The sequence below is a fragment of the Oncorhynchus keta genome, chromosome 34, assembly GCF_023373465.1.
Source record: "Oncorhynchus keta strain PuntledgeMale-10-30-2019 chromosome 34, Oket_V2, whole genome shotgun sequence".
NCBI lineage: Eukaryota > Metazoa > Chordata > Actinopteri > Salmoniformes > Salmonidae > Oncorhynchus > Oncorhynchus keta.
Window position 1 is genome coordinate 2477003 of NC_068454.1, and position 27861 is coordinate 2504863.

At 46.0% G+C, this 27861-nt stretch overlaps 1 protein-coding gene across 3 annotated transcripts in view; it reads left to right on the plus strand.

Moving 5' to 3' along the window:
• The window catches only part of slc23a3 (solute carrier family 23 member 3), a 36716-nt gene that overhangs the window by 2151 nt on the left and 6704 nt on the right, over positions 1–27861 (plus strand). The window contains exons 2-11 of one of the 3 annotated variants that reach the window (XM_052492730.1): positions 2315–2463; positions 2631–2698; positions 2909–2985; positions 14290–14471; positions 15040–15139; positions 15293–15470; positions 16275–16528; positions 21093–21198; positions 21379–21546; positions 22217–22312. In XM_052492730.1, the coding sequence (XP_052348690.1) occupies positions 2315–2463; positions 2631–2698; positions 2909–2985; positions 14290–14471; positions 15040–15139; positions 15293–15470; positions 16275–16528; positions 21093–21198; positions 21379–21546; positions 22217–22312 (1378 nt within the window). Of the gene's footprint in view, positions 1–2311; positions 2464–2630; positions 2699–2908; positions 2986–14289; positions 14472–15039; positions 15140–15292; positions 15471–16274; positions 16529–21092; positions 21199–21378; positions 21547–22216; positions 22313–27861 lie in introns of all 3 variants that reach the window. The other 2 variants (XM_052492729.1, XM_052492731.1) reach the window with 2 other exon arrangements.

Sequence of the window (27861 nt, forward strand, 5' to 3'; positions counted from 1 at the left end):
TAGCTGTTGGTACTTACCTACCACTGGCTAGCTGTTGGTACCTCCCTACCTACCACTGGCTAGCTGTTGGTACCTACCTACCACTGGCTAGCTGTTGGTACCTCCCTACCTACCACTAGCTAGCTGTTGGTACCTACCTACCACTGGCTAGCTGTTGGTACCTACCTACCACTGGCTAGCTGTTGGTACCTACCTACCACTGGCTAGCTGTTGGTACCTCCCTACCTACCACTGGCTAGCTGTTGGTACCTACCTATCACTGGCTAGCTGTTGGTACCTACCTACCACTGGCTAGCTGTTGGCACCAACCTACCACTGGCTAGCTGTTGGTACCTACCTACCACTGGCTAGCTGTTGGTACCTACCTACCACTGGCTAGCTGTTGGTACCTACCTACAACTGGCTAGCTGTTGGTACCTACCTACCACTGGCTAGCTGTCGGTACCTATCTACCACTGGCTAGCTGTTGGTACCTTCCTACCACTGGCTAGCTGTTGGTACCTACCTACCACTGGCTAGCTGTTGGTACCTACCTACCACTGGCTAGCTGTTGGTACCTACCTACCACTGGCTAGCTGTTGGTACCTACCTACCACTGGCTAGCTGTTGGTACCTACCTACCACTGGCTAGCTGTTGGTACCTACCTACCACTGGCTAGCTGTCGGTACCTATCTACCACTGGCTAGCTGTTGGTACCTACCTACCACTGGCTAGCTGTTGGTACCTACCTACCACTGGCTAGCTGTTGGTACCTACCTACCACCTACCACTGGCTAGCTGTTGGTACCTACCTACCTACCACTGGCTAGCTGTTGGTACCTACCTACCACTGGCTAGCTGTTGGTACTTACCTACCACTGGCTAGCTGTTGGTACCTCCCTACCTACCACTGGCTAGCTGTTGGTACCTACCTACCACTGGCTAGCTGTTGGTACCTCCCTACCTACCACTAGCTAGCTGTTGGTACCTACCTACCACTGGCTAGCTGTTGGTACCTACCTACCACTGGCTAGCTGTTGGTACCTACCTACCACTGGCTAGCTGTTGGTACCTCCCTACCTACCACTGGCTAGCTGTTGGTACCTACCTATCACTGGCTAGCTGTTGGTACCTACCTACCACTGGCTAGCTGTTGGCACCAACCTACCACTGGCTAGCTGTTGGTACCTACCTACCACTGGCTAGCTGTTGGTACCTACCTACCACTGGCTAGCTGTTGGTACCTACCTACAACTGGCTAGCTGTTGGTACCTACCTACCACTGGCTAGCTGTTGGTACCTACCTACCACTGGCTAGCTGTCGGTACCTATCTACCACTGGCTAGCTGTTGGTACCTACCTACCACTGGCTTGCTGTTGGTACCTACCTACCACTGGCTAGCTGTTGGTACCTACCTACCACTGGCTAGCTGTTGGTATCTACCTACCACTGGCTAGCTGTTGGTACCTACCTACCACTGGCTAGCTGTTGGTACCTACCTACCACTGGCTAGCTGTTGGTACCTACCTACCACTGGCTAGCTGTTGGTACCTACCTACCACTGGCTAGCTGTTGGCACCAACCTACCACTGGCTAGCTGTTGGTACCTACCTACCACTGGCTAGCTGTTGGTACCTACCTACCACTGGCTAGCTGTTGGTACCTTCCTACCACTGGCTAGCTGTTGGTACCTACCTACCACTGGCTAGCTGTTGGTACCTACCTACCACTGGCTAGCTGTTGGTACCTACCTACCACTGGCTAGCTGTTGGTACCTACCTACCACTGGCTAGCTGTTGGTACCTACCTACCACTGGCTAGCTGTTGGTACCTACCTACCACTGGCTAGCTGTCGGTACCTATCTACCACTGGCTAGCTGTTGGTACCTACCTACCACTGGCTTGCTGTTGGTACCTACCTACCACTGGCTAGCTGTTGGTACCTACCTACCACTGGCTAGCTGTTGGTATCTACCTACCACTGGCTAGCTGTTGGTACCTACCTACCACTGGCTAGCTGTTGGTACCTACCTACCACTGGCTAGCTGTTGGTACCTACCTACCTACCACTAGCTAGCTGTTGGTACCTACCTACCACTGGCTAGCTGTTGGTACCTATCTACCACTGGCTAGTTGTTGGTACCTACCTACCACTGGCTAGCTGTTGGTACCTACCTACCACTGGCTAGCTGTTGGTACCTCCCTACCTACCACTAGCTAGCTGTTGGTACCTACCTACCACTGGCTAGCTGTTGGTACCTACCTACCACTGGCTAGCTGTTGGTACCTGTTTCATACTGCAGTTCTTGTGAATCTCTCTCTCTCTACAGCAGGTGTTTGTGCAGTGCTCTCTGCTGGTTCTGGTCCTCGGTGTGTTGCAGCAACATCTACTGTTACAGGATGGAGAGAGAGAGAGGTTACTGTCCTCCATGTTGTTCTACTCCGCTCTCTCCACTCTGATACAGAGCTGTCTGGGGACATGGTGAGGAATCCTCACAATCAATCAATTAGTTTGCTCTTTTTAAAAAACGTCTTCTTTTTTTTTTTACATTATCTCTCAACTCTCACTCACACCTGTCTATGATGATCAAACCAAGCATTTAAACACACTGACTGACGTGAATATAATCAGAACTCTCTCATCCTCAGCCTCCCTCTGGTCCAGGCTCCATCTCTGGAAATATTGATTCCTGCTGTAGTCCTCACTGCCCAGATTGGTGAGTTAGCTCCGTCAATCTGACAACCTACCGTTTACCTCAGGCCAAGTTCACACTCAGGTTGTACAACTGATGTAAAACTAATTTGACACAACGTTGTCACAACCGTTGTGTCAAATGCAGTTGTCTATCAGTTGTACAACATGAGTGTGAACATGGCCTTTGTATCTCGTTGTGGTTAATGGTACGAACATTATTGATTTCCTGCAGTTACTGAACCGGCCTGCAGAGGGCACTGTGAGGAGAGTGAGGAGGACATCCTGCCCAGAGCCAACCCAGTCAGAGAGGTACTGTTACTCAGGCTGTAGTGTTGCTGTCCGTGGTGCTGAAACCACAGACCAGACCACCTCCTCTTCTCACATTCAGGAGTTATGTTTAGATGAAAACATTTTTTCATGATCTTTATCAAGAGACTTTACTACTACAATAGTAAATAAAATAAAATCGAATTCTATTTGTCACATGCTCCGGTATACAACAGGTGTAGTAGACCTCACAGTGAAATGCTGAATAGAACAGGTGTAGTAGACCTTACAGTGAAATGCTGAATACAACAGGTGTAGTAGACCTCACAGTGAAATGCTGAATAGAACAGGTGTAGTCGACCTTACAGTGAAATGCTGAATACCACAGGTGTAGTAGACCTTACAGTGAAATGCTGAATACAACAGGTGTAGTAGACCTTACAGTGAAATGCTGAATACCACAGGTGTAGTAGACCTTACAGTGAAATGCTGAATACCACAGGTGTAGTAGACCTTACAGTGAAATTCTGAATACCACAGGTGTAGTAGACCTTACAGTGAAATTCTGAATACAACAGGTGTAGTAGACCTTACAGTGAAATGCTGAATACAACAGGTGTAGTAGACCTTACAGTGAAATGCTGAATACGACAGGTGTAGTAGACCTTACAGTGAAATGCTGAATACAACAGGTGTAGTAGACCTCACAGTGAAATGCTGAATACAACAGGTGTAGTAGACCTTACAGTGAAATGCTGAATACAACAGGTGTAGTAGACCTCACAGTGAAATGCTGCATACAACAGGTGTAGTAGACCTTACAGTGAAATGCTGAATACAACAGGTGTAGTAGACCTTACAGTGAAATGCTGAATAAAACAGGTGTAGTAGACCTTACAGTGAAATGCTGAATACAACAGGTGTGTAAACCTCACAGTGAAATGCTGAATACAACAGGTGTAGTAGACCTCACAGTGAAATGCTGAATACAACAGGTGTAGTACACCTGTACAGTGAAATGCTGAATACAACAGGTGTAGTAGACCTTACAGTGAAATGCTGAATACAACAGGTGTAGTAGACCTTACAGTGAAATGCTGAATACAACAGGTGTAGTAGACCTTACAGTGAAATGCTGAATACAACAGGTGTAGTAGACCTTACAGTGAAATGCTGAATACAACAGGTGTAGTAGACCTCACAGTGAAATGCTGAATACAACAGGTGTAGTAGACCTTACAGTGAAATGCCGAATACAACATGTGTAGTAGTCGACTGAATACTCCTTACAGTGAAATGCTGAATACAACAGGTGTAGTAGACCTTACAGTGAAATGCTGAATACAACAGGTGTAGTAGACCTGACAGTGAAATGCTGAATACAACAGGTGTAGTAGACCTTACAGTGAAATGCTGAATACAACAGGTGTAGTAGACCTTACAGTGAAATGCTGAATACAACAGGTGTAGTAGACCTTACAGTGAAATGCTGAATACAACAGGTGTAGTAGACCTTACAGTGAAATGCTGAATACAACAGGTGTAGTAGACCTAGTGAAATGCTGAATACAACAGGTGTAGTAGACAGTGAAATGCTGAATACAACAGGTGTAGTAGACCTCACAGTGAAATGCTGAATACAACAGGTGTAGTAGACCTCACAGTGAAATGCTGAATACAACAGGTGTAGTAGACCTTACAGTGAAATGCTGAATACAACAGGTGTAGTAGACCTGACAGTGAAATGCTGAATACAACAGGTGTAGTAGACTGTGAATGCTGAATACAACAGGTGTAGTAGACCTTGAAATGCAGTGAAATGCTGAATACAACAGGTGTAGTAGACCTGAAATGCTGAACAGTGAAATGCTGAATACAACAGGTGTAGTAGACCTTACAGTGAAATGCTGAATACAACAGGTGTAGTAGACCTTACAGTGAAATGCTGAATACAACAGGTGTAGTAGACCTCACAGTGAAATGCTGAATACAACAGGTGTAGTAGACCTCACAGTGAAATGCTGAATACAACAGGTGTAGTAGACCTTACAGTGAAATGCTGAATACAACAGGTGTAGTAGACCTTACAGTGAAATGCTGAATACAACAGGTGTAGTAGACCTTACAGTGAAATGCTGAATACAACAGGTGTAGTAGACCTTACAGTGAAATGCTGAATACAAATGCAATAGGTGTAGTAGACCTGAAATGCTGACAGTGAAATGCTGAATACAACAGGTGTAGTAGACCTTACAGTGAAATGCTGAATACAACAGGTGTAGTAGACCTCACAGTGAAATGCTGAATACAACAGGTGTAGTAGACCTTAGTGAAATGCTGAGTGAAATGCTGAATACAACAGGTGTAGTAGACCTTACAGTGAAATGCTGAATACCACAGGTGTAGTAGACCTTACAGTGAAATGCTGTAGTAGACCACAGTGAAATGCTGAATACAACAGGTGTAGTAGACCTTACAGTGAAATGCTGAATACAACAGGTGTGAGTAGACCTTACAGTGAAATGCTGAATACAACAGGTGTAGTAGACCTTACAGTGAAATGCTGAATACAACAGAAATGCTGAATAATACAACAGGTGTAGTAGACCTTACAGTGAAATGCTGAATACTGTAGTAGACCTACAGTGAAATGCTGAATACAACAGGTGTAGTAGACCTTACAGTGAAATGCTGAATACAACAGGTGTAGTAGACCTTACAGTGAAATGCTGAATACAGGTGAGTAGACCTGCTGAATACAACAGGTGTAGTAGACCTGAATACACAGTGAAATGTGAAATGCTGAATACAACAGGTGTAAGACCTCACAGTGAAATGCTGAATACAACAGGTGTAGTAGACCTCACAGTGAAATGCTGAATACAACAGGTGTAGTAGACCTCACAGTGAAATGCTGAATACAACAGGTGTAGTAGAAATGCTGAATACAACAGGTGTAGTAGACAGTGAAATGCTGAATACAACAGGTGTAGTAGACCTTACAGTGAAATGCTGAATACAAAAGGTGTAGTAGACCTTACAGTGAAATGCTGAATACCACAGGTGTAGTAGACCTTACAGTGAAATGCTGAATACAACAGGTGTAGTAGACCTTACAGTGAAATGCTGAATACAACAGGTGTAGTAGACCTTACAGTGAAATGCCGAATACAACATGTGTAGGTCGACCTCACAGTGAAATGCTGAATACAACAGGTGTAGTCGACCTCACAGTGAAATGCTGAATACAACAGGTGTAGTAGACCTTACAGTGAAATGCTGAATACAACAGGTGTAGTAGACCTCACAGTGAAATGCTGAATACAACAGGTGTAGTAGACCTTACAGTGAAATGCTGAATACAACCATATCTAATCTCTCCCTCTGTTCTATTCTAATGCTGGGCCTTATCTCTCCCTCTGTTCTATTCTAGTGCTGGGCCAAATCTAATCTCTCGCTCTGTTCTATTCTAATGCTGGGCCATATCTAATCTCTCCCTCTGTTCTATTCTAATGCTGGGCCATATCTAATCTCTCCCTCTGTTCTAGTCTAATGCTGGGCCATATCTCCCACTCTGTTCTATTCTAATGCTGGGCCATATCTCTCCCTCTGTTCTAGTCTAATGCTGGGTCATATCTAATCTCTCCCTCTGTTCTAGTCTAATGCTGGGTCATATCTAATCTCTCCCTCTGTTCTAGTCTAATGTTGGGCCATATCTCTCCCTCTGTTCTAGTCTAATGCTGGGCCATACCTCTCCCTCTGTTCTAGTCTAATGCTGGGCCATATCTCTCCCTCTGTTCTATTCCAATGCTGGGCCATATCTATCCCTCTGTTGTAGTCTAATGCTGGGCCATATCTCTCCCTCTGTTCTATTCCAATGCTGGGCCATATCTCTCCCTCTGTTCTAATCCAATGCTGGGCCATATCTCTCCCTCTGTTCTAGTCTAAAGCTGGGCCATATCTCTCCCTCTGTTCTAGTCTAATGCTGGGCCATATCTCTCCCTCTGTTCTAGTCTAATGCTGGGTCATATCTAATCTCTCCCTCTGTTCTAGTCTAATGCTGGGCCATATCTAATCTCTCCCTCTGTTCTAGTCTAATGTTGGGCCATATCTCTCCCTCTGTTGTAGTCTAATGCTGGGCCATATCTCTCCCTCTGTTCTAGTCTAAAGCTGGGCCATATCTCTCCCTCTGTTCTAGTCTTATGTTGGGACATATCTCTCCCTCTGTTCTAGTCTAATGCTGGGCCATATCTCTCCCTCTGCTCTAGTCTAATGCTGGGCCATATCTCTCCCTCTGTTCTGTTCTAATGCTGGGCCATATCTCTCCCTCTGTTCTAGTCTAATGCTGGGCCATATCGCTCCCTCTGTTCTAGTCTAATGCTGGGCCATACCTCTCCCTCTGTTCTAGTCTAATGCTGGGCCATATCACTCCCTCTGTTCTATTCTAATGCTGGGCCATATCTCTCCCTCTGTTGTATTCTAATGCTGGGCCATATCTAATCTCTCCCTCTGTTCTAGTCTAATGCAGGGCCATATCTCTCCCTCTGTTCTAGTCTAATGCTGGGCCATATCTCTCCCTCTGTTCTATTCTAATGCTGGGCCATATTTAATCTCTCCCTCTGTTCTAGTCTAATGTTGGGCCATATCTCTCCCTCTGTTGTAGTCTAATGCTGGGCCATATCTCTCCCTCTGTTCTAGTCTAAAGCTGGGTCATATCTCTCCCTCTGTTCTAGTCTAATGCTGGGTCATATCTCTCCCTCTGTTCTAGTCTAATGCTGGGTCATATCTCTCCCTCTGTTCTAGTCTAATGCTGGGCCATATCTCTCCCTCTGTTGTAGTCTAATGCTGGGCCATATCTCTCCCTCTGTTCTAGTCTAATGCTGGGTCATATCTCTCCCTCTGTTCTAGTCTAATGCTGGGTCATATCTCTCCCTCTGTTCTAGTCTAATGCTGGGCCATATCTCTCCCTCTGTTGTAGTCTAATGCTGGGCCATATCTCTCCCTCTGTTCTAGTCTAAAGCTGGGCCATATCTCTCCCTCTGTTCTAGTCTAATGTTGGGCCATATCTCTCCCTCTGTTCTAGTCTAATGCTGGGCCATATCTCTCCCTCTGCTCTAGTCTAATGCTGGGCCATATCTCTCCCTCTGTTCTATTCTAATGCTGGGCCATATCTCTCCCTCTGGTCTAGTCTAATGCTGGGCCATATCTCTCCCTCTGTTCTATTCTAATGCTGGGCCATATCTCTCCCTCTGGTCTAGTCTAATGCTGGGCCTTATCTCTCCCTCTGGTCTAGTCTAATGCTGGGCCATATCTCTCCCTCTGTTCTAGTCTAATGCTGGGCCATATCTAATCTCTCCCTCTGTTCTAGTCTAATGCTGGGCCATATCTAATCTCTCCCTCTGTTCTAGTCTAATGCTGGGCCATATCTCTCCCTCTGGTCTAGTCTAATGCTGGGCCATATCTCTCCCTCTGTTCTAGTCTAATGCTGGGCCATATCTCTCCCTCTGTTCTAGTCTAATGCTGGGCCATATCTCTCCCTCTGTTCTAGTCTAATGCTGGGCCATATCTCTCCCTCTGTTCTAGTCTAATGCTGGGCCATATCTCTCCCTCTGTTCTAGTCTAATGCTGGGCCATATCTCTCCCTCTGTTCTATTCTAATGCTGGGCCATATCTCTCCCTCTGTTCTATTCTAATGCTGGGTCATATCTCTCCCTCTGTTCTAGTCTAATGCTGGGCCATATCTCTCCCTCTGTTCTAGTCTAATGCTGGGCCATATCTCTCCCTCTGTTCTAGTCTAATGCTGGGCCATATCTCTCCCTCTGTTCTATTCTAATGCTGGGCCATATCTCTTCCTCTGTTCTAGTCTAATGCTGGGCCTTATCTCTCCCTCTGTTCTAGTCTAATGCTGGGCCATATCTCTCCCTCTGTTCTAGTCTAATGCTGGGCCATATCTCTCCATCTGTTCTAGTCTAATGCTGGGCCATATCTCTCCCTCTGGTCTAGTCTAATGCTGCGCCTTATCTCTCCCTCTGTTCTAGTCTAATGCTGGGCCTTATCTCTCCCTCTGTTCTAGTCTAATGCTGGGCCATATCTCTCCCTCTGTTCTAGTCTAATGCTGGGCCATATCTCTCCCTCTGTTCTAGTCTAATGCTGGGCCATATCTCTCCCTCTGTTCTATTCTAATGCTGGGCCTTATCTCTCCCTCTGGTCTAGTCTAATGCTGGGCCTTATCTCTCCCTCTGGTCTAGTCTAATGCTGGGCCATATCTCTCCCTCTGTTCTATTCTAATGCTGGGCCTTATCTCTCCCTCTGTTCTAGTCTAATGCTGGGCCATATCTCTCCCTCTGTTCTATTCTAATGCTGGGCCATATCTCTCCCTCTGGTCTAGTCTAATGCTGGGCCATATCTCTCCCTCTGTTCTATTCTAATGCTGGGCCATATCTCTCCCTCTGGTCTAGTCTAATGCTGGGCCTTATCTCTCCCTCTGGTCTAGTCTAATGCTGGGCCATATCTCTCCCTCTGTTCTAGTCTAATGCTGGGCCATATCTAATCTCTCCCTCTGTTCTAGTCTAATGCTGGGCCATATCTAATCTCTCCCTCTGTTCTAGTCTAATGCTGGGCCATATCTCTCCCTCTGGTCTAGTCTAATCCTGGGCCATATCTCTCCCTCTGTTCTAGTCTAATGCTGGGCCATATCTCTCCCTCTGTTCTAGTCTAATGCTGGGCCATATCTCTCCCTCTGTTCTAGTCTAATGCTGGGCCATATCTCTCCCTCTGTTCTAGTCTAATGCTGGGCCATATCTCTCCCTCTGTTCTAGTCTAATGCTGGGCCATATCTCTCCCTCTGTTCTATTCTAATGCTGGGCCATATCTCTCCCTCTGTTCTATTCTAATGCTGGGTCATATCTCTCCCTCTGTTCTAGTCTAATGCTGGGCCATATCTATCCCTCTGTTCTAGTCTAATGCTGGGCCATATCTCTCCCTCTGTTCTAGTCTAATGCTGGGCCATATCTCTCCCTCTGTTCTATTCTAATGCTGGGTCATATCTCTCCCTCTGTTCTAGTCTAATGCTGGGCCATATCTCTCCCTCTGTTCTATTCTAATGCTGGGCCATATCTCTCCCTCTGTTCTAGTCTAATGCTGGGCCATATCTCTCCCTCTGTTCTAGTCTAATGCTGGGTCATATCTCTCCCTCTGTTCTAGTCTAATGCTGGTTCATATCTAATCTCTCCCTCTTTTCTAGTCTAATGCTGGGCCATATCTCTCCCTCTGTTCTATTCTAATGCTGGGCCATATCTCTCCCTCTGTTCTATTCTAATGCTGGGCCATATTTCTCCCTCTGGTCTAGTCTAATTCTGGGCCATATTTAATCTCTCCCTCTGTTCTAGTCTAATGCTGGGTCATATCTCTCCCTCTGTTCTAGTCTAATGCTGGGTCATATCTAATCTCTCCCTCTGTTCTAGTCTAATGCTGGGCCATATCTCTCCCTCTGTTCTATTCTAATGCTGGGCCATATTTAATCTCTCCCTCTGTTCTATTCTAATGCTGGGCCATATCTCTCCCTCTGTTCTAGTCTAATGCTGGGCCATATCTCTCCCTCTGTTCTATTCTAATGCTGGGCCATATCTCTCCCTCTGTTCTAGTCTAATGCTGGGCCATATCTCTCCCTCTGTTGTAGTCTAATGCTGGGCCATATCTCTCCCTCTGTTCTATTCTAATGCTGGGCCATATCTCTCCCTCTGGTCTAGTCTAATGCTTGGCCATATTTAATCTCTCCCTCTGTTTTAGTCTAATGCTGGGTCATATCTCTCCCTCTGTTCTAGTCTAATGCTGGGCCATATTTAATATCTCCCTCTGTTCTATTCTAATGCTGGGCCATATCTCTCCCTCTGTTCTATTCTAATGCTGGGCCATATCTCTCCCTCTGTTCTAGTCTAATTCTGGGCCATATCTCTCCCTCTGTTCTATTCTAATGCTGGGCCATATCTCTCCCTCTGTTCTAGTCTAAAGCTGGGCCATATCTCTCCCTCTGTTCTAGTCTAATGCTGGGCCATATCTCTCCCTCTGTTCTAGTCTAATGCTGGGTCATATCTAATCTCTCCCTCTGTTCTAGTCTAATGCTGGGCCATATCTAATCTCTCCCTCTGTTCTAGTCTAATGTTGGGCCATATCTCTCCCTCTGTTGTAGTCTAATGCTGGGCCATATCTCTCCCTCTGTTCTAGTCTAAAGCTGGGCCATATCTCTCCCTCTGTTCTAGTCTTATGTTGGGACATATCTCTCCCTCTGTTCTAGTCTAATGCTGGGCCATATCTCTCCCTCTGCTCTAGTCTAATGCTGGGCCATATCTCTCCCTCTGTTCTGGTCTAATGCTGGGCCATATCTCTCCCTCTGTTCTAGTCTAATGCTGGGCCATATCGCTCCCTCTGTTCTAGTCTAATGCTGGGCCATACCTCTCCCTCTGTTCTAGTCTAATGCTGGGCCATATCACTCCCTCTGTTCTATTCTAATGCTGGGCCATATCTCTCCCTCTGTTGTATTCTAATGCTGGGCCATATCTAATCTCTCCCTCTGTTCTAGTCTAATGCAGGGCCATATCTCTCCCTCTGTTCTAGTCTAATGCTGGGCCATATCTCTCCCTCTGTTCTATTCTAATGCTGGGCCATATTTAATCTCTCCCTCTGTTCTAGTCTAATGTTGGGCCATATCTCTCCCTCTGTTGTAGTCTAATGCTGGGCCATATCTCTCCTCTGTTCTAGTCTAAAGCTGGGTCATATCTCTCCCTCTGTTCTAGTCTAATGCTGGGTCATATCTCTCCCTCTGTTCTAGTCTAATGCTGGGTCATATCTCTCCCTCTGTTCTAGTCTAATGCTGGGCCATATCTCTCCCTCTGTTGTAGTCTAATGCTGGGCCATATCTCTCCCTCTGTTCTAGTCTAATGCTGGGTCATATCTCTCCCTCTGTTCTAGTCTAATGCTGGGTCATATCTCTCCCTCTGTTCTAGTCTAATGCTGGGCCATATCTCTCCCTCTGTTGTAGTCTAATGCTGGGCCATATCTCTCCCTCTGTTCTAGTCTAAAGCTGGGCCATATCTCTCCCTCTGTTCTAGTCTAATGTTGGGCCATATCTCTCCCTCTGTTCTAGTCTAATGCTGGGCCATATCTCTCCCTCTGTTCTATTCTAATGCTGGGCCATATCTCTCCCTCTGGTCTAGTCTAATGCTGGGCCATATCTCTCCCTCTGTTCTATTCTAATGCTGGGCCATATCTCTCCCTCTGGTCTAGTCTAATGCTGGGCCTTATCTCTCCCTCTGGTCTAGTCTAATGCTGGGCCATATCTCTCCCTCTGTTCTAGTCTAATGCTGGGCCATATCTAATCTCTCCCTCTGTTCTAGTCTAATGCTGGGCCATATCTAATCTCTCCCTCTGTTCTAGTCTAATGCTGGGCCATATCTCTCCCTCTGGTCTAGTCTAATGCTGGGCCATATCTCTCCCTCTGTTCTAGTCTAATGCTGGGCCATATCTCTCCCTCTGTTCTAGTCTAATGCTGGGCCATATCTCTCCCTCTGTTCTAGTCTAATGCTGGGCCATATCTCTCCCTCTGTTCTAGTCTAATGCTGGGCCATATCTCTCCCTCTGTTCTAGTCTAATGCTGGGCCATATCTCTCCCTCTGTTCTATTCTAATGCTGGGCCATATCTCTCCCTCTGTTCTATTCTAATGCTGGGTCATATCTCTCCCTCTGTTCTAGTCTAATGCTGGGCCATATCTCTCCCTCTGTTCTAGTCTAATGCTGGGCCATATCTCTCCCTCTGTTCTAGTCTAATGCTGGGCCATATCTCTCCCTCTGTTCTATTCTAATGCTGGGTCATATCTCTCCCTCTGTTCTAGTCTAATGCTGGGCCATATCTCTCCCTCTGTTCTATTCTAATGCTGGGCCATATCTCTCCCTCTGTTCTAGTCTAATGCTGGGCCATATCTCTCCCTCTGTTCTAGTCTAATGCTGGGTCATATCTCTCCCTCTGTTCTAGTCTAATGCTGGTTCATATCTAATCTCTCCTCTTTTCTAGTCTAATGCTGGGCCATATCTCTCCCTCTGTTCTATTCTAATGCTGGGCCATATCTCTCCCTCTGTTCTATTCTAATGCTGGGCCATATTTCTCCCTCTGGTCTAGTCTAATTCTGGGCCATATTTAATCTCTCCCTCTGTTCTAGTCTAATGCTGGGTCATATCTCTCCCTCTGTTCTAGTCTAATGCTGGGTCATATCTAATCTCTCCCTCTGTTCTAGTCTAATGCTGGGCCATATCTCTCCCTCTGTTCTATTCTAATGCTGGGCCATATTTAATCTCTCCCTCTGTTCTATTCTAATGCTGGGCCATATCTCTCCCTCTGTTCTAGTCTAATGCTGGGCCATATCTCTCCCTCTGTTCTATTCTAATGCTGGGCCATATCTCTCCCTCTGTTCTAGTCTAATGCTGGGCCATATCTCTCCCTCTGTTGTAGTCTAATGCTGGGCCATATCTCTCCTCTGTTCTATTCTAATGCTGGGCCATATCTCTCCTCTGGTCTAGTCTAATGCTTGGCCATATTTAATCTCTCCCTCTGTTTTAGTCTAATGCTGGGTCATATCTCTCCCTCTGTTCTAGTCTAATGCTGGGCCATATTTAATATCTCCCTCTGTTCTATTCTAATGCTGGGCCATATCTCTCCCTCTGTTCTATTCTAATGCTGGGCCATATCTCTCCCTCTGTTCTAGTCTAATTCTGGGCCATATCTCTCCCTCTGTTCTATTCTAATGCTGGGCCATATCTCTCCCTCTGTTCTAGTCTAATGCTGGGTCATATCTCTCCCTCTGTTCTATTCTAATGCTGGGCCATATTTAATCTCTCCCTCTGTTCTATTCTAATGCTGGGCCATATCTCTCCCTCTGTTCTAGTCTAACGCTGGGCCATATCTCTCCCTCTGTTCTATTCTAATGCTGGGCCATATCTCTCCCTCTATTCTAGTCTAATGCTGGGCCATATCTCTCCCTCTGTTCTAGTCTAATGCTGGGCCATATCTCTCCCTCTGTTCTAGTCTAATGCTGGGCCATATCTCTCCCTCTGTTCTAGTCTAATGCTGGGCCTTATCTCTCCCTCTGTTCTAGTCTAATGCTGGGCCATATCTAATCTCTCCCTCTGTTCTATTCTAATGCTGGGCCATATCTCTCCCTCTGTTCTAGTCTAATGCTGGGCCATATCTAATCTCTCCCTCTGTTCTATTCTAATGCTGGGCCAAATCGAATTTCTCCCTCTGTTCTATTCTAGTACTGGGCAATATTTAATCTCTCTCTGTGTGTTCCTATGTAGCTCCAGGGTATGACTGTGATAGTGGGCATGATCCAGCTGCTTCTGGGTGTGACAGGTCTGAGTGGTGTGGTTCTGAGACACTGTGGTCCGCTGGTCATAGCCCCTCTGTTGTGTCTACTGGGCTTCTCCATCTACAGAGAGGCTGCTCTGCTCTGCTCAGACCACTGGGCCATCGCTGCACTGTACGTTTCTCTGTGTATCCGTCTGTCTGTCTGTCTGTCTGTCTGTCTGTCTGTCTGTCTGTCTGTCTGTCTGTCTGTCTGTCTGTCTGTCTGTCTGTCTGTCTGTCTGTCTGTCTGTCTGTCTGTCCGTCCGTCCGTCCGTCCGTCCGTCCGTCTCGTCCGTCTGTCTCCGTCTGTCCGTCCGTCCGTCCGTCCGTCTGTCTGTCTGCATCTGTCCGTCCGTCTGTCCGTCCGTCCGTCCGTCTGTCTGTCCGTCTGTCCGCCCGCCTGCCCGTCCGTCCGTCCGTCTGCCCGCCTCGCCCGCGCGCCCGCCTGTCCGTCCGTCTGTCCGTCTGTCTGTATTTCTGCCTGACCGTCCGTCCGTCCGGTCTGTCTGTCTGTCCGTCCGTCCGTCTGTCTGTCTGTCCGTCAGTCTGTCTGTCTGTCTGTCTGTCTGTCCTCTGCTTTCAAATGCTATTTTTTTTTTACCTTTGTCAAACTCTGCATTCAGTCATGTTTTTTTGTGAACTTTTATGAATATCTAAATTGTAATAGCTGAATTATAACACTGTCCTGTTTCTCTGTGCAGGACAGTCATCCTCCTTGTGCTCCTGTCCCAGCATCTACGCTCCTACATGCTCCCAGCATGCCTCAGCATGCCTCAGCTGCCTGTCTGCAGGATGCTCTCTGTGAGTCTCTCCTGATTGGTTGATTGATTGTACCCTTTCTGACAACGTTTAAGGGAAATACCTTTTCCCCTTTTAGCAAGAAAATCAAAGCACATTACTGTAGATGTGAAAGTCAAACTATATATATATATATATATATATTATTTTTTGCAGTTGCTGCTTCCCCTAATGAGTGTGTGGGCTCTGTGTGAAGTCTTGGAGAGTTTTGGGGTTTTGCGTCTCCGTTCCGTCTCCGAGCTGCTGCCGGCACTGAAGACGAGCAACACTTCCTTTCCCGAACCTTTACGGTCGGACGCCTTCACTGTGCCGTGGCTCAGTCCCCCTCTGGCAGGTCAGCAGAGACATTTAACACTAACGATATGCTGTGCCATGATCTCCGGTGTCTCTCAGGTCATAACCAGCGGTGCAACATAGAGACAGTCTCCGTCTATTCGGCATCAGTCAAAATATAGAAAATATTTTTAAGGTTAATCAAATCAAATGTATTTATATAGCCCTTCGTACATCAGCTGGTATCTCAAAGTGCTGTACAGAAACCCAGCCTAAAACCCCCAAACAGCAAGCAATGCAGGTGTAGAAGCACAGTAATGTTAATGTCATGTTGTGAATATCAAAGTATGATCTCTCCATATATACTGTGTGTGTGTGTGTGTGTGTGTGTGTGTGTGTGTGTGTGTGTGTGTGTGTGTGTGTGTGTGTGTGTGTGTGTGTGTGTGTGTGTGTGTGTGTGTGTGTGTGTATGTGTGTGTGTGTGTGTGTGTGTGTGTGTGTGTGTGTGTGTGTGTGTGTGTGTGTGTGTGTGTGTGTGTGTGTGTGTGTGTGTGTGTCTCTGTGTGTGTGTGTGTGTGTGTGTGTGTGTGTGTGTGTGTGTGTGTGTGTGTGTGTGTGTGTGTGTGTGTGTGTGTGTGTGTGTGTGTGTGTGTGTGTGTGTATGTGTGTGTGTGTGTGTGTGTGTGTGTGTGTGTGTGTGTGTGTGTGTGTGTGTGTGTGTGTGTGTGTGTGTGTGTGTGTGTGTGTGTGTGTGTATGTGTGTGTGTGTGTGTGTGTGTGTGTGTGTGTGTGTGTGTGTGTGTGTGTGTGTGTGTGTGTGTGTGTGTGTGTGTGTGTGTGTGCGTGTGTGTGTGCGTGCGTGAAGCTGAGACAGGTCTACCCCTGCTGTCAGTTCGAGGCATGGCGGCTGCTGTCGTTGCAGCCCTCTCCTCCTCTGTCAGTTCAGTGGGGATGTACCTGCTAACGGCCCGGCTCCTGGGAGTCCCCCCTCCCCCCGCAGCAGCCTGTAACAGAGGCCTTGGGTCCCAGGGTCTTGGCAGTGTGGTGGCTGGCCTGATGGGGGCGCCACTGGGGCTCAGCAGCAGTGTCCCCAACACCTGTACTCTTGGACTCAGCCAGGTAGTGATGATGATGTCATGTGAACATCATTTAGAAGTTTATCTCTTGATGTTCAGTTTCCCAGAAGCCCTTTTGACTAGCAGCTTCATTTAAGTCCCGGGAAAACATCTGAGACCAGGGGCCCGTATTCACAAAGAGTCTCAGAATAGGAGTGCTGGTCTAGGATCAGGTCAACACTCTTATTCAATATGGTTTAAAAGGGAAAACTGATCCTAGACCAGCCCTCCTACTCTGAGACACGTTGTGAGCGCTGGTTTAGCCAATCAGCATACAGTGTCTATGTTTGCCCCCTGCTCCTCTCTCTACTCGGTCTCGGGTCTCGGTCCAGGCAGCAAGTGTCTATGTTTTGACTGTCCAGGTGGACAGTGTGTTTTGACTCTTTCTCCTGATCCAGTCTGGGTCAAGGTGGACAGTGTGTTTTGACTCTTTCTCCTGATCCAGTCTGGGTCCAGGTGGACAGTGTGTTTTGACTCTTTCTCCTGATCCAGTCTGGGTCAAGGTGGACAGTGTGTTTTGACTCTTTCTCCTGCTCCTCTCTCTCCTCCCAGTCTGGGTCCAGGTGGACAGTATGTTTTGACTCTTTCCCCTAATCCAGTCTGGGTCAAGGTGGACAGTGTGTTTTGACTCTTTCCCCTGATCTAGTCTGGGTCAAGGTGGACAGTGTGTTTTGACTCTTTCTCCTGATCCTCTATCTCCTCCCAGTCTGGGTCAAGGTGGACAGTGTGTTTTGACTCTTTCTCCTGCTCCTCTCTCTCCTCCTAGTCTGGGTCAAGGTGGACTGTGTGTTTTGACTCTTTCTCCTGCTCCTCTCTCTCCTCCTAGTCTGGGTCAAGGTGGACAGTGTGCTTTGACTCTTTCTCCTGCTCCTCTCTCTCCTCCTAGTCTGGGTCAAGGTGGACAGTGTGTTTTGACTCTTTCTCTTGCTCCTCTCTCTCCTCCTAGTCTGGGTCAAGGTGGACAGTGTGTTTTGACTCTTTCTCCTGCTCCTCTCTCTCCTCCTAGTCTGGGTCAAGGTGGACAGTGTGTTTTGACTCTTTCTCCTGCTCCTCTCTCTCCTCCTAGTCTGGGTCCATGTGGACAGTGTGTTTTGACTCTTTCTCCTGCTCCTCTCTCTCCCCCTAGTCTGGGTCCAGGTGGACAGTATGTTTTGACTCTTTCCCCTAATCCAGTCTGGGTCAAGGTGGACAGTGTGTTTTGACTCTTTCCCTAATCCAGTCTGGGTCCAGGTGGACAGTATGTTTTGACTCTTTCTCCTGATCCAGTCTGGGTCCAGGTGGACAGTATGTTTTGACTCTTTCTCCTGATTCAGTCTGGGTCAAGGTGGACAGTATGTTTTGACCCTTTCTCCTGCTCCTCTCTCTCCTCCTAGTCTGGGTCCAGGTGGACAGTATGTTTTGACTCTTTCCCTAATCCAGTCTGGGTCCAGGTGGACAGTATGTTTTGACTCTTTCCCTAATCCAGTCTGGGTCCAGGTGGACAGTATGTTTTGACTCTTTCCCTAATCCAGTCTGGGTCAAGGTGGACAGTATGTTTTGACTCTTTCTCCTGATCCAGTCTGGGTCCAGGTGGACAGTATGTTTTGACTCTTTCCCCTAATCCAGTCTGGGTCCAGGTGGACAGTATGTTTTGACTCTTTCCCTAATCCAGTCTGGGTCCAGGTGGACAGTATGTTTTGACTCTTTCCCTAATCCAGTCTGGGTCAAGGTGGACAGTATGTTTTGACTCTTTCTCCTGATCCAGTCTGGGTCCAGGTGGACAGTATGTTTTGACTCTTTCCCCTAATCCAGTCTGGGTCAAGGTGTACAGTATGTTTTGCCTCTTTCTCCTGATCCAGTCTGGGTCCAGGTGGACAGTATGTTTTGACTCTTTCTCCTGCTCCTCTCTCTCCTCCTGGTCTGGGTCCAGGTGGACAGTATGTTTTGACTCTTTCCCTAATCCAGTCTGGGTCCAGGTGGACAGTATGTTTAGACTCTTTCTCCTGCTCCTCTCTCTCCTCCTAGTCTGGGTCAAGGTGGACACTGTGTTTTGACTCTTTCTCCTGCTCCTCTATCTCCTCCCAGTCTGGGTCAAGGTGGACAGTGTGTTTTGACTATTTCTCCTGCTCCTCTCTCTCCTCCTAGTCTGGGTCAAGGTGGACAATGTGTTTTGACTCTTTCTCCTGCTCCTCTCTCTCCTCCTAGTCTGGGTCAAGGTGGACAGTATGTTTTGACTCTTTCCCCTAATCCAGTCTGGGTCCAGGTGGACAGTATGTTTTGACTCTTTCCCCTAATCCAGTCTGGGTCCAGGTGGACAGTATGTTTTGACTCTTTCCCTAATCCAGTCTGGGTCCAGGTGGACAGTATGTTTTGACTCTTTCCCCTAATCCAGTCTGGGTCAAGGTGGACAGTATGTTTTGACTCTTTCTCCTGATCCAGTCTGGGTCCAGGTGGACAGTATGTTTTGACTCTTTCCCCTAATCCAGTCTGGGTCAAGGTGTACAGTATGTTTTGACTCTTTCTCCTGATCCAGTCTGGGTCCAGGTGGACAGTATGTTTTGACTCTTTCTCCTGCTCCTCTCTCTCCTCCTGGTCTGGGTCCAGGTGGACAGTATGTTTTGACTCTTTCCCCTAATCCAGTCTGGGTCCAGGTGGACAGTATGTTTAGACTCTTTCTCCTGCTCCTCTCTCTCCTCCTAGTCTGGGTCAAGGTGGACACTGTGTTTTGACTCTTTCTCCTGCTCCTCTATCTCCTCCCAGTCTGGGTCAAGGTGGACAGTGTGTTTTGACTATTTCTCCTGCTCCTCTCTCTCTCCTAGTCTGGGTCAAGGTGGACAATGTGTTTTGACTCTTTCTCCTGCTCCTCTCTCTCCTCCTAGTCTGGGTCAAGGTGGACAGTATGTTTTGACTCTTTCCCTAATCCAGTCTGGGTCCAGGTGGACAGTATGTTTTGACTCTTTCCCCTAATCCAGTCTGGGTCCAGGTGGACAGTATGTTTTGACTCTTTCCCTAATCCAGTCTGGGTCCAGGTGGACAGTATGTTTTGACTCTTTCCCTAATCCAGTCTGGGTCAAGGTGGACAGTATGTTTTGACTCTTTCTCCTGATCCAGTCTGGGTCCAGGTGGACAGTATGTTTTGACTCTTTCCCCTAATCCAGTCTGGGTCAAGGTGTACAGTATGTTTTGACTCTTTCTCCTGATCCAGTCTGGGTCCAGGTGGACAGTATGTTTTGACTCTTTCTCCTGCTCCTCTCTCTCCTCCTGGTCTGGGTCCAGGTGGACAGTATGTTTTGACTCTTTCCCCTAATCCAGTCTGGGTCCAGGTGGACAGTATGTTTAGACTCTTTCTCCTGCTCCTCTCTCTCCTCCTAGTCTGGGTCAAGGTGGACACTGTGTTTTGACTCTTTCTCCTGCTCCTCTATCTCCTCCCAGTCTGGGTCAAGGTGGACAGTGTGTTTTGACTATTTCTCCTGCTCCTCTCTCTCCTCCTAGTCTGGGTCAAGGTGGACAATGTGTTTTGACTCTTTCTCCTGCTCCTCTCTCTCCTCCTAGTCTGGGTCAAGGTGGACAGTATGTTTTGACTCTTTCCCTAATCCAGTCTGGGTCCAGGTGGACAGTATGTTTTGACTCTTTCCCTAATCCAGTCTGGGTCCAGGTGGACAGTATGTTTTGACTCTTTCCCTAATCCAGTCTGGGTCCAGGTGGACAGTATGTTTTGACTCTTTCCCCTAATCCAGTCTGGGTCAAGGTGGACAGTATGTTTTGACTCTTTCTCCTGATCCAGTCTGGGTCCAGGTGGACAGTATGTTTTGACTCTTTCCCCTAATCCAGTCTGGGTCAAGGTGTACAGTATGTTTTGACTCTTTCTCCTGATCCAGTCTGGGTCCAGGTGGACAGTATGTTTGACTCTTTCTCCTGCTCCTCTCTCTCCTCCTGGTCTGGGTCCAGGTGGACAGTATGTTTTGACTCTTTCCCCTAATCCAGTCTGGGTCCAGGTGGACAGTATGTTTAGACTCTTTCTCCTGCTCCTCTCTCTCCTCCTAGTCTGGGTCAAGGTGGACACTGTGTTTTGACTCTTTCTCCTGCTCCTCTATCTCCTCCCAGTCTGGGTCAAGGTGGACAGTGTGTTTTGACTATTTCTCCTGCTCCTCTCTCTCCTCCTAGTCTGGGTCAAGGTGGACAATGTGTTTTGACTCTTTCTCCTGCTCCTCTCTCTCCTCCTAGTCTGGGTCAAGGTGGACAGTATGTTTTGACTCTTTCCCTAATCCAGTCTGGGTCCAGGTGGACAGTATGTTTTGACTCTTTCCCCTAATCCAGTCTGGGTCCAGGTGGACAGTATGTTTTGACTCTTTCTCCTGCTCATCTCTCTCCTCCTAGTCTGGGTCCAGGTGGACAGTATGTTTTGACTCTTTCCCTAATCCAGTCTGGGTCCAGGTGGACAGTATGTTTTGACTCTTTCCCTAATCCTGTCTGGGTCAAGGTGGACAGTGTGTTTTGACTCTTTCTCCTGCTCCTCTCTCTCCTCCTAGTCTGGGTCCATGTGGACAGTGTGTTTTGACTCTTTCTCCTGCTCCTCTCTCTCCCCCTAGTCTGGGTCCAGGTGGACAGTGCAACTGGCAGCCATCTTGGGACTGGCCCTAGGAGTGTCGCCTCGACTGACACAGATCATCACTTCTGTCCCCTTGGCCATCTACGGTTAGTTTAATGATCTGTCCTCTGTCTGTCTTCGTCTAGCGTGTCTGCATGCTATTTTTCTGACTAGAGGAAAGATTAACTGATTAAAAGATGATCAATTTCTCCTCTCTCTCTCTCTCTCTCTCTCTCTCTCTCTCTCTCTCTCTCTCTCTCTCTCTCTCTCTCTCCATCCCTGTTCAGGTGCTCTTCTCAGTGTAACGTACACTATTGCCGTGGCTACAGGTGTGAGGTACTTCCAGTTCACACACATCGACTCTGGACGTAACATCTTCAACATCGGCTTGGCTGTCTTCATGTCTCTAGTGCTGCCTCACTGGTTCCGCATGCAGACCGTCTTTATTGACACGGGTAATTTATCTCATTTTAGCCTGGTCCCAGATCTGTTTGTGAAGTAGAGTCAACTCCAAGCAGACTTTAGACCAGCCTACTCTGACATCAGCCTGGTCCCAGATCTGTTTGTGAAGTAGAGTCAACTCCAAGCAGACTTTAGACCAGCCTACTCTGACATCAGCCTGGTCCCAGATCTGTTTGTGCCGTAGAGTCAACTCCAAGCAGACTTTAGACCAGCCTACTCTGACATCAGCCTGGTCCCAGATCTGTTTGTGCCGTAGAGTCAACTCCAAGCAGACTTTAGACCAGCCTACTCTGACATCAGCCTGGTCCCAGATCTGTTTGTGCCATAGAGTCGACTCCAAGCAGACTTTAGACCAGTCTACTCTGACATCAGCCTGGTCCCAGATCTGTTTGTGAAGTAGAGTCAACTCCAAGCAGACTTTAGACCAGTCTACTCTGACCTCAGCCTGGTCCCAGATCTGTTTGTGCCGTAGAGACAAATCCAAGCAGACTTAAGACCAGTCTACTCTGACATCAGCCTGGTCCCAGATCTGTTTGTGCCGTAGAGACAAATCCAAGCAGACTTAAGACCAGTCTACTCTGACATTACACAGCCAGGGACAATAGATCAATGTGGCTAAATGTGTGTCTTGCCCATATCCTGATCGTGTGTATACCTTTGCAGGTATGGTCAGTGTTGATGTCCTTCTCCATTCTCTTCTGACCTCACCTGTGCTCCTGGTGGGCATCCTGGCTTTCCTATTGGACAATACAGTATCGGGTAAAGTACATTGTGCTATCTATTTCCACGTTGGGTCGGCAGGTAGCCTAGTGGTTAGAGCGTTGGACTAGTAACCAGCAGGTAGCCTAGTGGTTAGAGCGTTGGACTAGTAACCAGCAGGTAGTCTAGTGGTTAGAGCGTTGGACCAGTAACCAGCAGGTAGTCTAGTGGTTAGAGCGTTGGACTAGTAACCAGCAGGTAGCCTTTGGTTAGAGTGTTGGACTAGTAACCAGCAGGTAGCCTAGTGGTTAGAGCGTTGGACTAGTAACCAGCAGGTAGCCTTTGGTTAGAGTGTTGGACTAGTAACCAGCAGGTAGCCTAGTGGTTAGAGAGCGTTGGACTAGTAACCAGCAGGTAGCCTTTGGTTAGAGTGTTGGACTAGTAACCAGCAGGTAGCCTAGTGGTTAGAGCGTTGGACTAGTAACCAGCAGGTAGTCTAGTGGTTAGAGAGTGTTGGACTAGTAACCAGCAGGTAGCCTAGTGGTTAGAGTGTTGGACTAGTAACCAGCAGGTAGCCTAGTGGTTAGAGTGTTGGACTAGTAACCAGCAGGTAGTCTAGTGGTTAGAGAGTGTTGGACTAGTAACCAGCAGGTAGTCTAGTGGTTAGAGTGTTGGACTAGTAACCAGCAGGTAGCCTAGTGGTTAGAGTGTTGGACTAGTAACCAGCAGGTAGCCTAGTGGTTAGAGTGTTGGACTAGTAACCAGCAGGTAGCCTAGTGGTTAGAGTGTTGGACTAGTAACCAGCAGGTAGCCTAGTGGTTAGAGCGTTGGACTAGTAACCAGCAGGTAGTCTAGTGGTTAGAGTGTTGGACTAGTAACCAGCAGGTAGCCTAGTGGTTAGAGTGTTGGACTAGTAACCAGCAGGTAGCCTAGTGGTTAGAGCGTTGGACTAGTAACCAGCAGGTAGCCTAGTGGTTAGAGCGTTGGACTAGTAACCAGCAGGTAGCCTAGTGGTTAGAGTGTTGGACTAGTAACCCCAAAGGTTGCAAGATCAAATTCCTTAACCGAGAAGGTAAAAAATAGTATGTCGACCAGTTAACCCACTGTTCCTAGACCAGTTAACCCACTGTTCCTAGAGCAGTTAACCCACTGTTCCTAGACCAGTTAACCCACTGTTCCTAGACCAGTTAACCCACTGTTCCTAGACCAGTTAACCCACTGTTCCTAGACCAGTTAACCCACTGTTCCTAGACCAGTTAACCCACTGTTCCTAGAGCAGTTAACCCACTGTTCCTAGACCAGTTAACCCACTGTTCCTAGACCAGTTAACCCACTGTTCCTAGACCAGTTAACCCACTGTTCCTAGACCAGTTAACCCACTGTTCCTAGACCAGTTAACCCACAGTTCCTAGACCAGTTAACCCACTGTTCCTAGACCAGTTAACCCACTGTTCCTAGGCCAGTTAACCCACTGTTCCTAGACCAGTTAACCCACTGTTCCTAGGCCAGTTAACCCACTGTTCCTAGACCAGTTAACCCACTGTTCCTAGGCCAGTTAACCCACTGTTCCTAGACCAGTTAACCCACTGTTCCTAGACCAGTTAACCCACTGTTCCTAGACCAGTTAACCCACTGTTCCTAGACCAATTAACCCACTGTTCCTAGGCCAGTTAACCCACTGTTCCTAGATCAGTTAACCCACTGTTCCTAGGCCAGTTAACCCACTGTTCCTAGATCAGTTAACCCACTGTTCCTAGGCCAGTTAACCCACTGTTCCTAGGCCAGTTAACCCACTGTTCCTAGATCAGTTAACCCACTGTTCCTAGGCCAGTTAACCCACTGTTCCTAGGCCAGTTAACCCACTGTTCCTAGACCAGTTAACCCACTGTTCCTAGGCCAGTTAACCCACTGTTCCTAGACCAGTTAACCCACTGTTCCTAGGCCAGTTAACCCACTGTTCCTAGACCAGTTAACCCACTGTTCCTTGACCAGTTAACCCACTGTTCCTAGACCAGTTAACCCACTGTTCCTAGACCAGTTAACCCACTGTTCCTAGGCCAGTTAACCCACTGTTCCTAGATCAGTTAACCCACTGTTCCTAGGCCAGTTAACCCACTGTTCCTAGGCCAGTTAACCCACTGTTCCTAGACCAGTTAACCCACTGTTCCTAGACCAGTTAACCCACTGTTCCTAGGCCAGTTAACCCACTGTTCCTAGATCAGTTAACCCACTGTTCCCCGGTAGACCGTCATTGTAAATCAGAATTTCTTCTTAACTGACTTGCCTAGATAAATAAAGGTTAAAAATAAAACAAAATTATAAAAGTTGTTGATGATACCAGCATAGAAATATAGTAACTAGAACAGTCCCATTCAAATCAATGTGGACTGATGGGCTTTATCCGTTCTAGTAATTATTTATATGGTTCTAAGTTATTTTTTTTAAATACTCTAACCTATCAGGTGCATAGAGCACCTGAACATGATTCATTAACTCATATAGCACCTGAACATGATTCATTAACTCATAATGCACCTGAACATGATTCATTAACTCATATTGCACCTGAACATGATTCATTAACTCATATTGCACCTGAACATGATTCATTAACTCATATAGCACCTGAACATGATTCATTAACTCATATTGCACCTGAACATGATTCATTAACTCATAGAGCACCTGATCATGATTCATTAACTCATAGAGCACCTGAACATGATTCATTAACTCATATAGCACCTGAACATGATTCATTAACTCATATTGCACCTGAACATGATTCATTAACTCATAGAGCACCTGATCATGATTCATTAACTCTTAGAGCACCTGAACATGATTAATTAACTCATAGAGCACCTCATCATGATTCATTAACTCATATTGCACCTGATCATGATTCATTAACTCATAGAGCACCTGATCATGATTCATTAACTCATAGAGCACCTGATCATGATTCATTAACTCATATTGCACCTGAACATGATTCATTAACTCACAGAGCACCTGAACATGATTCATTAACTCATATTGCACCTGATCATGATTCATTAACTCATAGAGCACCTGAACATGATTCATTAACTCATATTGCACCTGATCATGATTCATTAACTCATAGAGCACCTGAACATGATTCATTAACTCATATTGCACCTGAACATGATTCATTAACTCATATTGCACCTGAACATGATTCATTAACTCATAGATCACCTGATCATGATTCATTAACTCATATTGCACGAGATCATGATTCATTAACTCATAGAGAACCTGATCATGATTAATTAACTCATATTGCACCTGAACATGATTCATTAACTCATATAGCACCTGATCATGATTAATTAACTCACAGAGCACCTGAACATGATTCATTAACTCATAGAGCACCTAAACATGATTCATTAACTCATAGAGCACCTGATCATGATTCATTAACTCATATTGCACCTGAACATGATTCATTAACTCATATTGCACCTGATCATGATTCATTAACTCATATTGCACCTGAACATGATTAATTAACTCATAGAGCACCTGATCATGATTCATTAACTCATAGAGCACCTGATCATGATTCATTAACTCTTAGAGCACCTGAACATGATTCATTAACTCATATAGCACCTGATCATGATTCATTAACTCATAGAGCACCTGATCATGATTCATTAACTCATAGAGCACCTGATCATGATTCATTAACTCATAGAGCACCTGATCATGATTCATTAACTCATAGAGCACCTGAACATGATTCATTAACTCATAGAGCACCTGAACATGATTAATTAACTCATAGAGCACCTGATCATGATTCATTAACTCATATTTCACCTGAACTTGATTAATTAACTCATAGAGCACCTGATCATGATTCATTAACTCTTAGAGCACCTGATCATGATTCATTAACTCATAGAGCACCTGAACATGATTCATTAACTCATATAGCACCTGATCATGATTCATTAACTCATAGAGCACCTGATCATGATTCATTAACTCATAGAGCACCTGATCATGATTCATTAACTCATATAGCACCTGGACATGATTAATTAACTCATAGAGCACCTGAACATGATTAATTAACTCATAGAGCACTAGATCATGATTCATTAACTCATAGAGCACCTGGACATGATTAATTAACTCATAGAGCACTAGATCATGATTCCTTAACTCATAGAGCACCCGATCATGATTCATTAACTCATATTGCACCTGATCATGATTCATTAACTCATAGAGCACCTGGACATGATTCATTAACTCATAGAGCACCTGAACATGATTCATTAACTCATATTGCACCTGATCATGATTAATTAACTCATAGAGAACCTGATCATGATTCATTAACTCATATTGCACTAGATCATGATTCATTAACTCATAGAGCACCTGATCATGATTCATTAACTCATATTGCACCTGATCATGATTCATTAACTCATAGAGCACCTGAACATGATTCATTAACTCGTATTGCACTAGATCATGATTCATTAACTCATAGAGCACCTGAACATGATTCATTAACTCATATTGCACTAGATCATGATTCATTAACTCATATTGCACCTGATCATGATTCATTAACTCATAGAGCACCTGATCATGATTCATTAACTCATAGAGCACCTGATCATGATTCATTAACTCATATTGCACCTGATCATGATTCATTAACTCATAGAGCACCTGATCATGATTCATTAACTCATAGAGCACCTGATCATGATTCATTAACTCATATTGCACCTGAACATGATTCATTAACTCATAGAGCACCTGAACATGATTCATTAACTCATATTGCACCTGATCATGATTCATTAACTCATAGAGCACCTGAACATGATTCATTAACTCATATTGCACTAGATCATGATTCATTAACTCATAGAGCACCTGAACATGATTCATTAACTCATATTGCACTAGATCATGATTCATTAACTCATATTGCACCTGATCATGATTCATTAACTCATAGAGCACCTGATCATGATTCATTAACTCATAGAGCACCTGATCATGATTCATTAACTCATATTGCACCTGATCATGATTCATTAACTCATAGAGCACCTGATCATGATTCATTAACTCATAGAGCACCTGATCATGATTCATTAACTCATATTGCACCTGAACATGATTCATTAACTCATAGAGCACCTGAACATGATTCATTAACTCATATTGCACCTGATCATGATTCATTAACTCATATTGCACCTGAACATGATTCATTAACTCATATTGCACCTGAACATGATTAATTAACTCATAGAGCACCTGAACATGATTCATTAACTCGTATTGCACTAGATCATGATTCATTAACTCATAGAGCACCTGAACATGATTCATTAACTCATATTGCACTAGATCATGATTCATTAACTCATATTGCACCTGATCATGATTCATTAACTCATAGAGCACCTGATCATGATTCATTAACTCATAGAGCACCTGATCATGATTCATTAACTCATATTGCACCTGATCATGATTCATTAACTCATAGAGCACCTGATCATGATTCATTAACTCATAGAGCACCTGCTCATGATTCA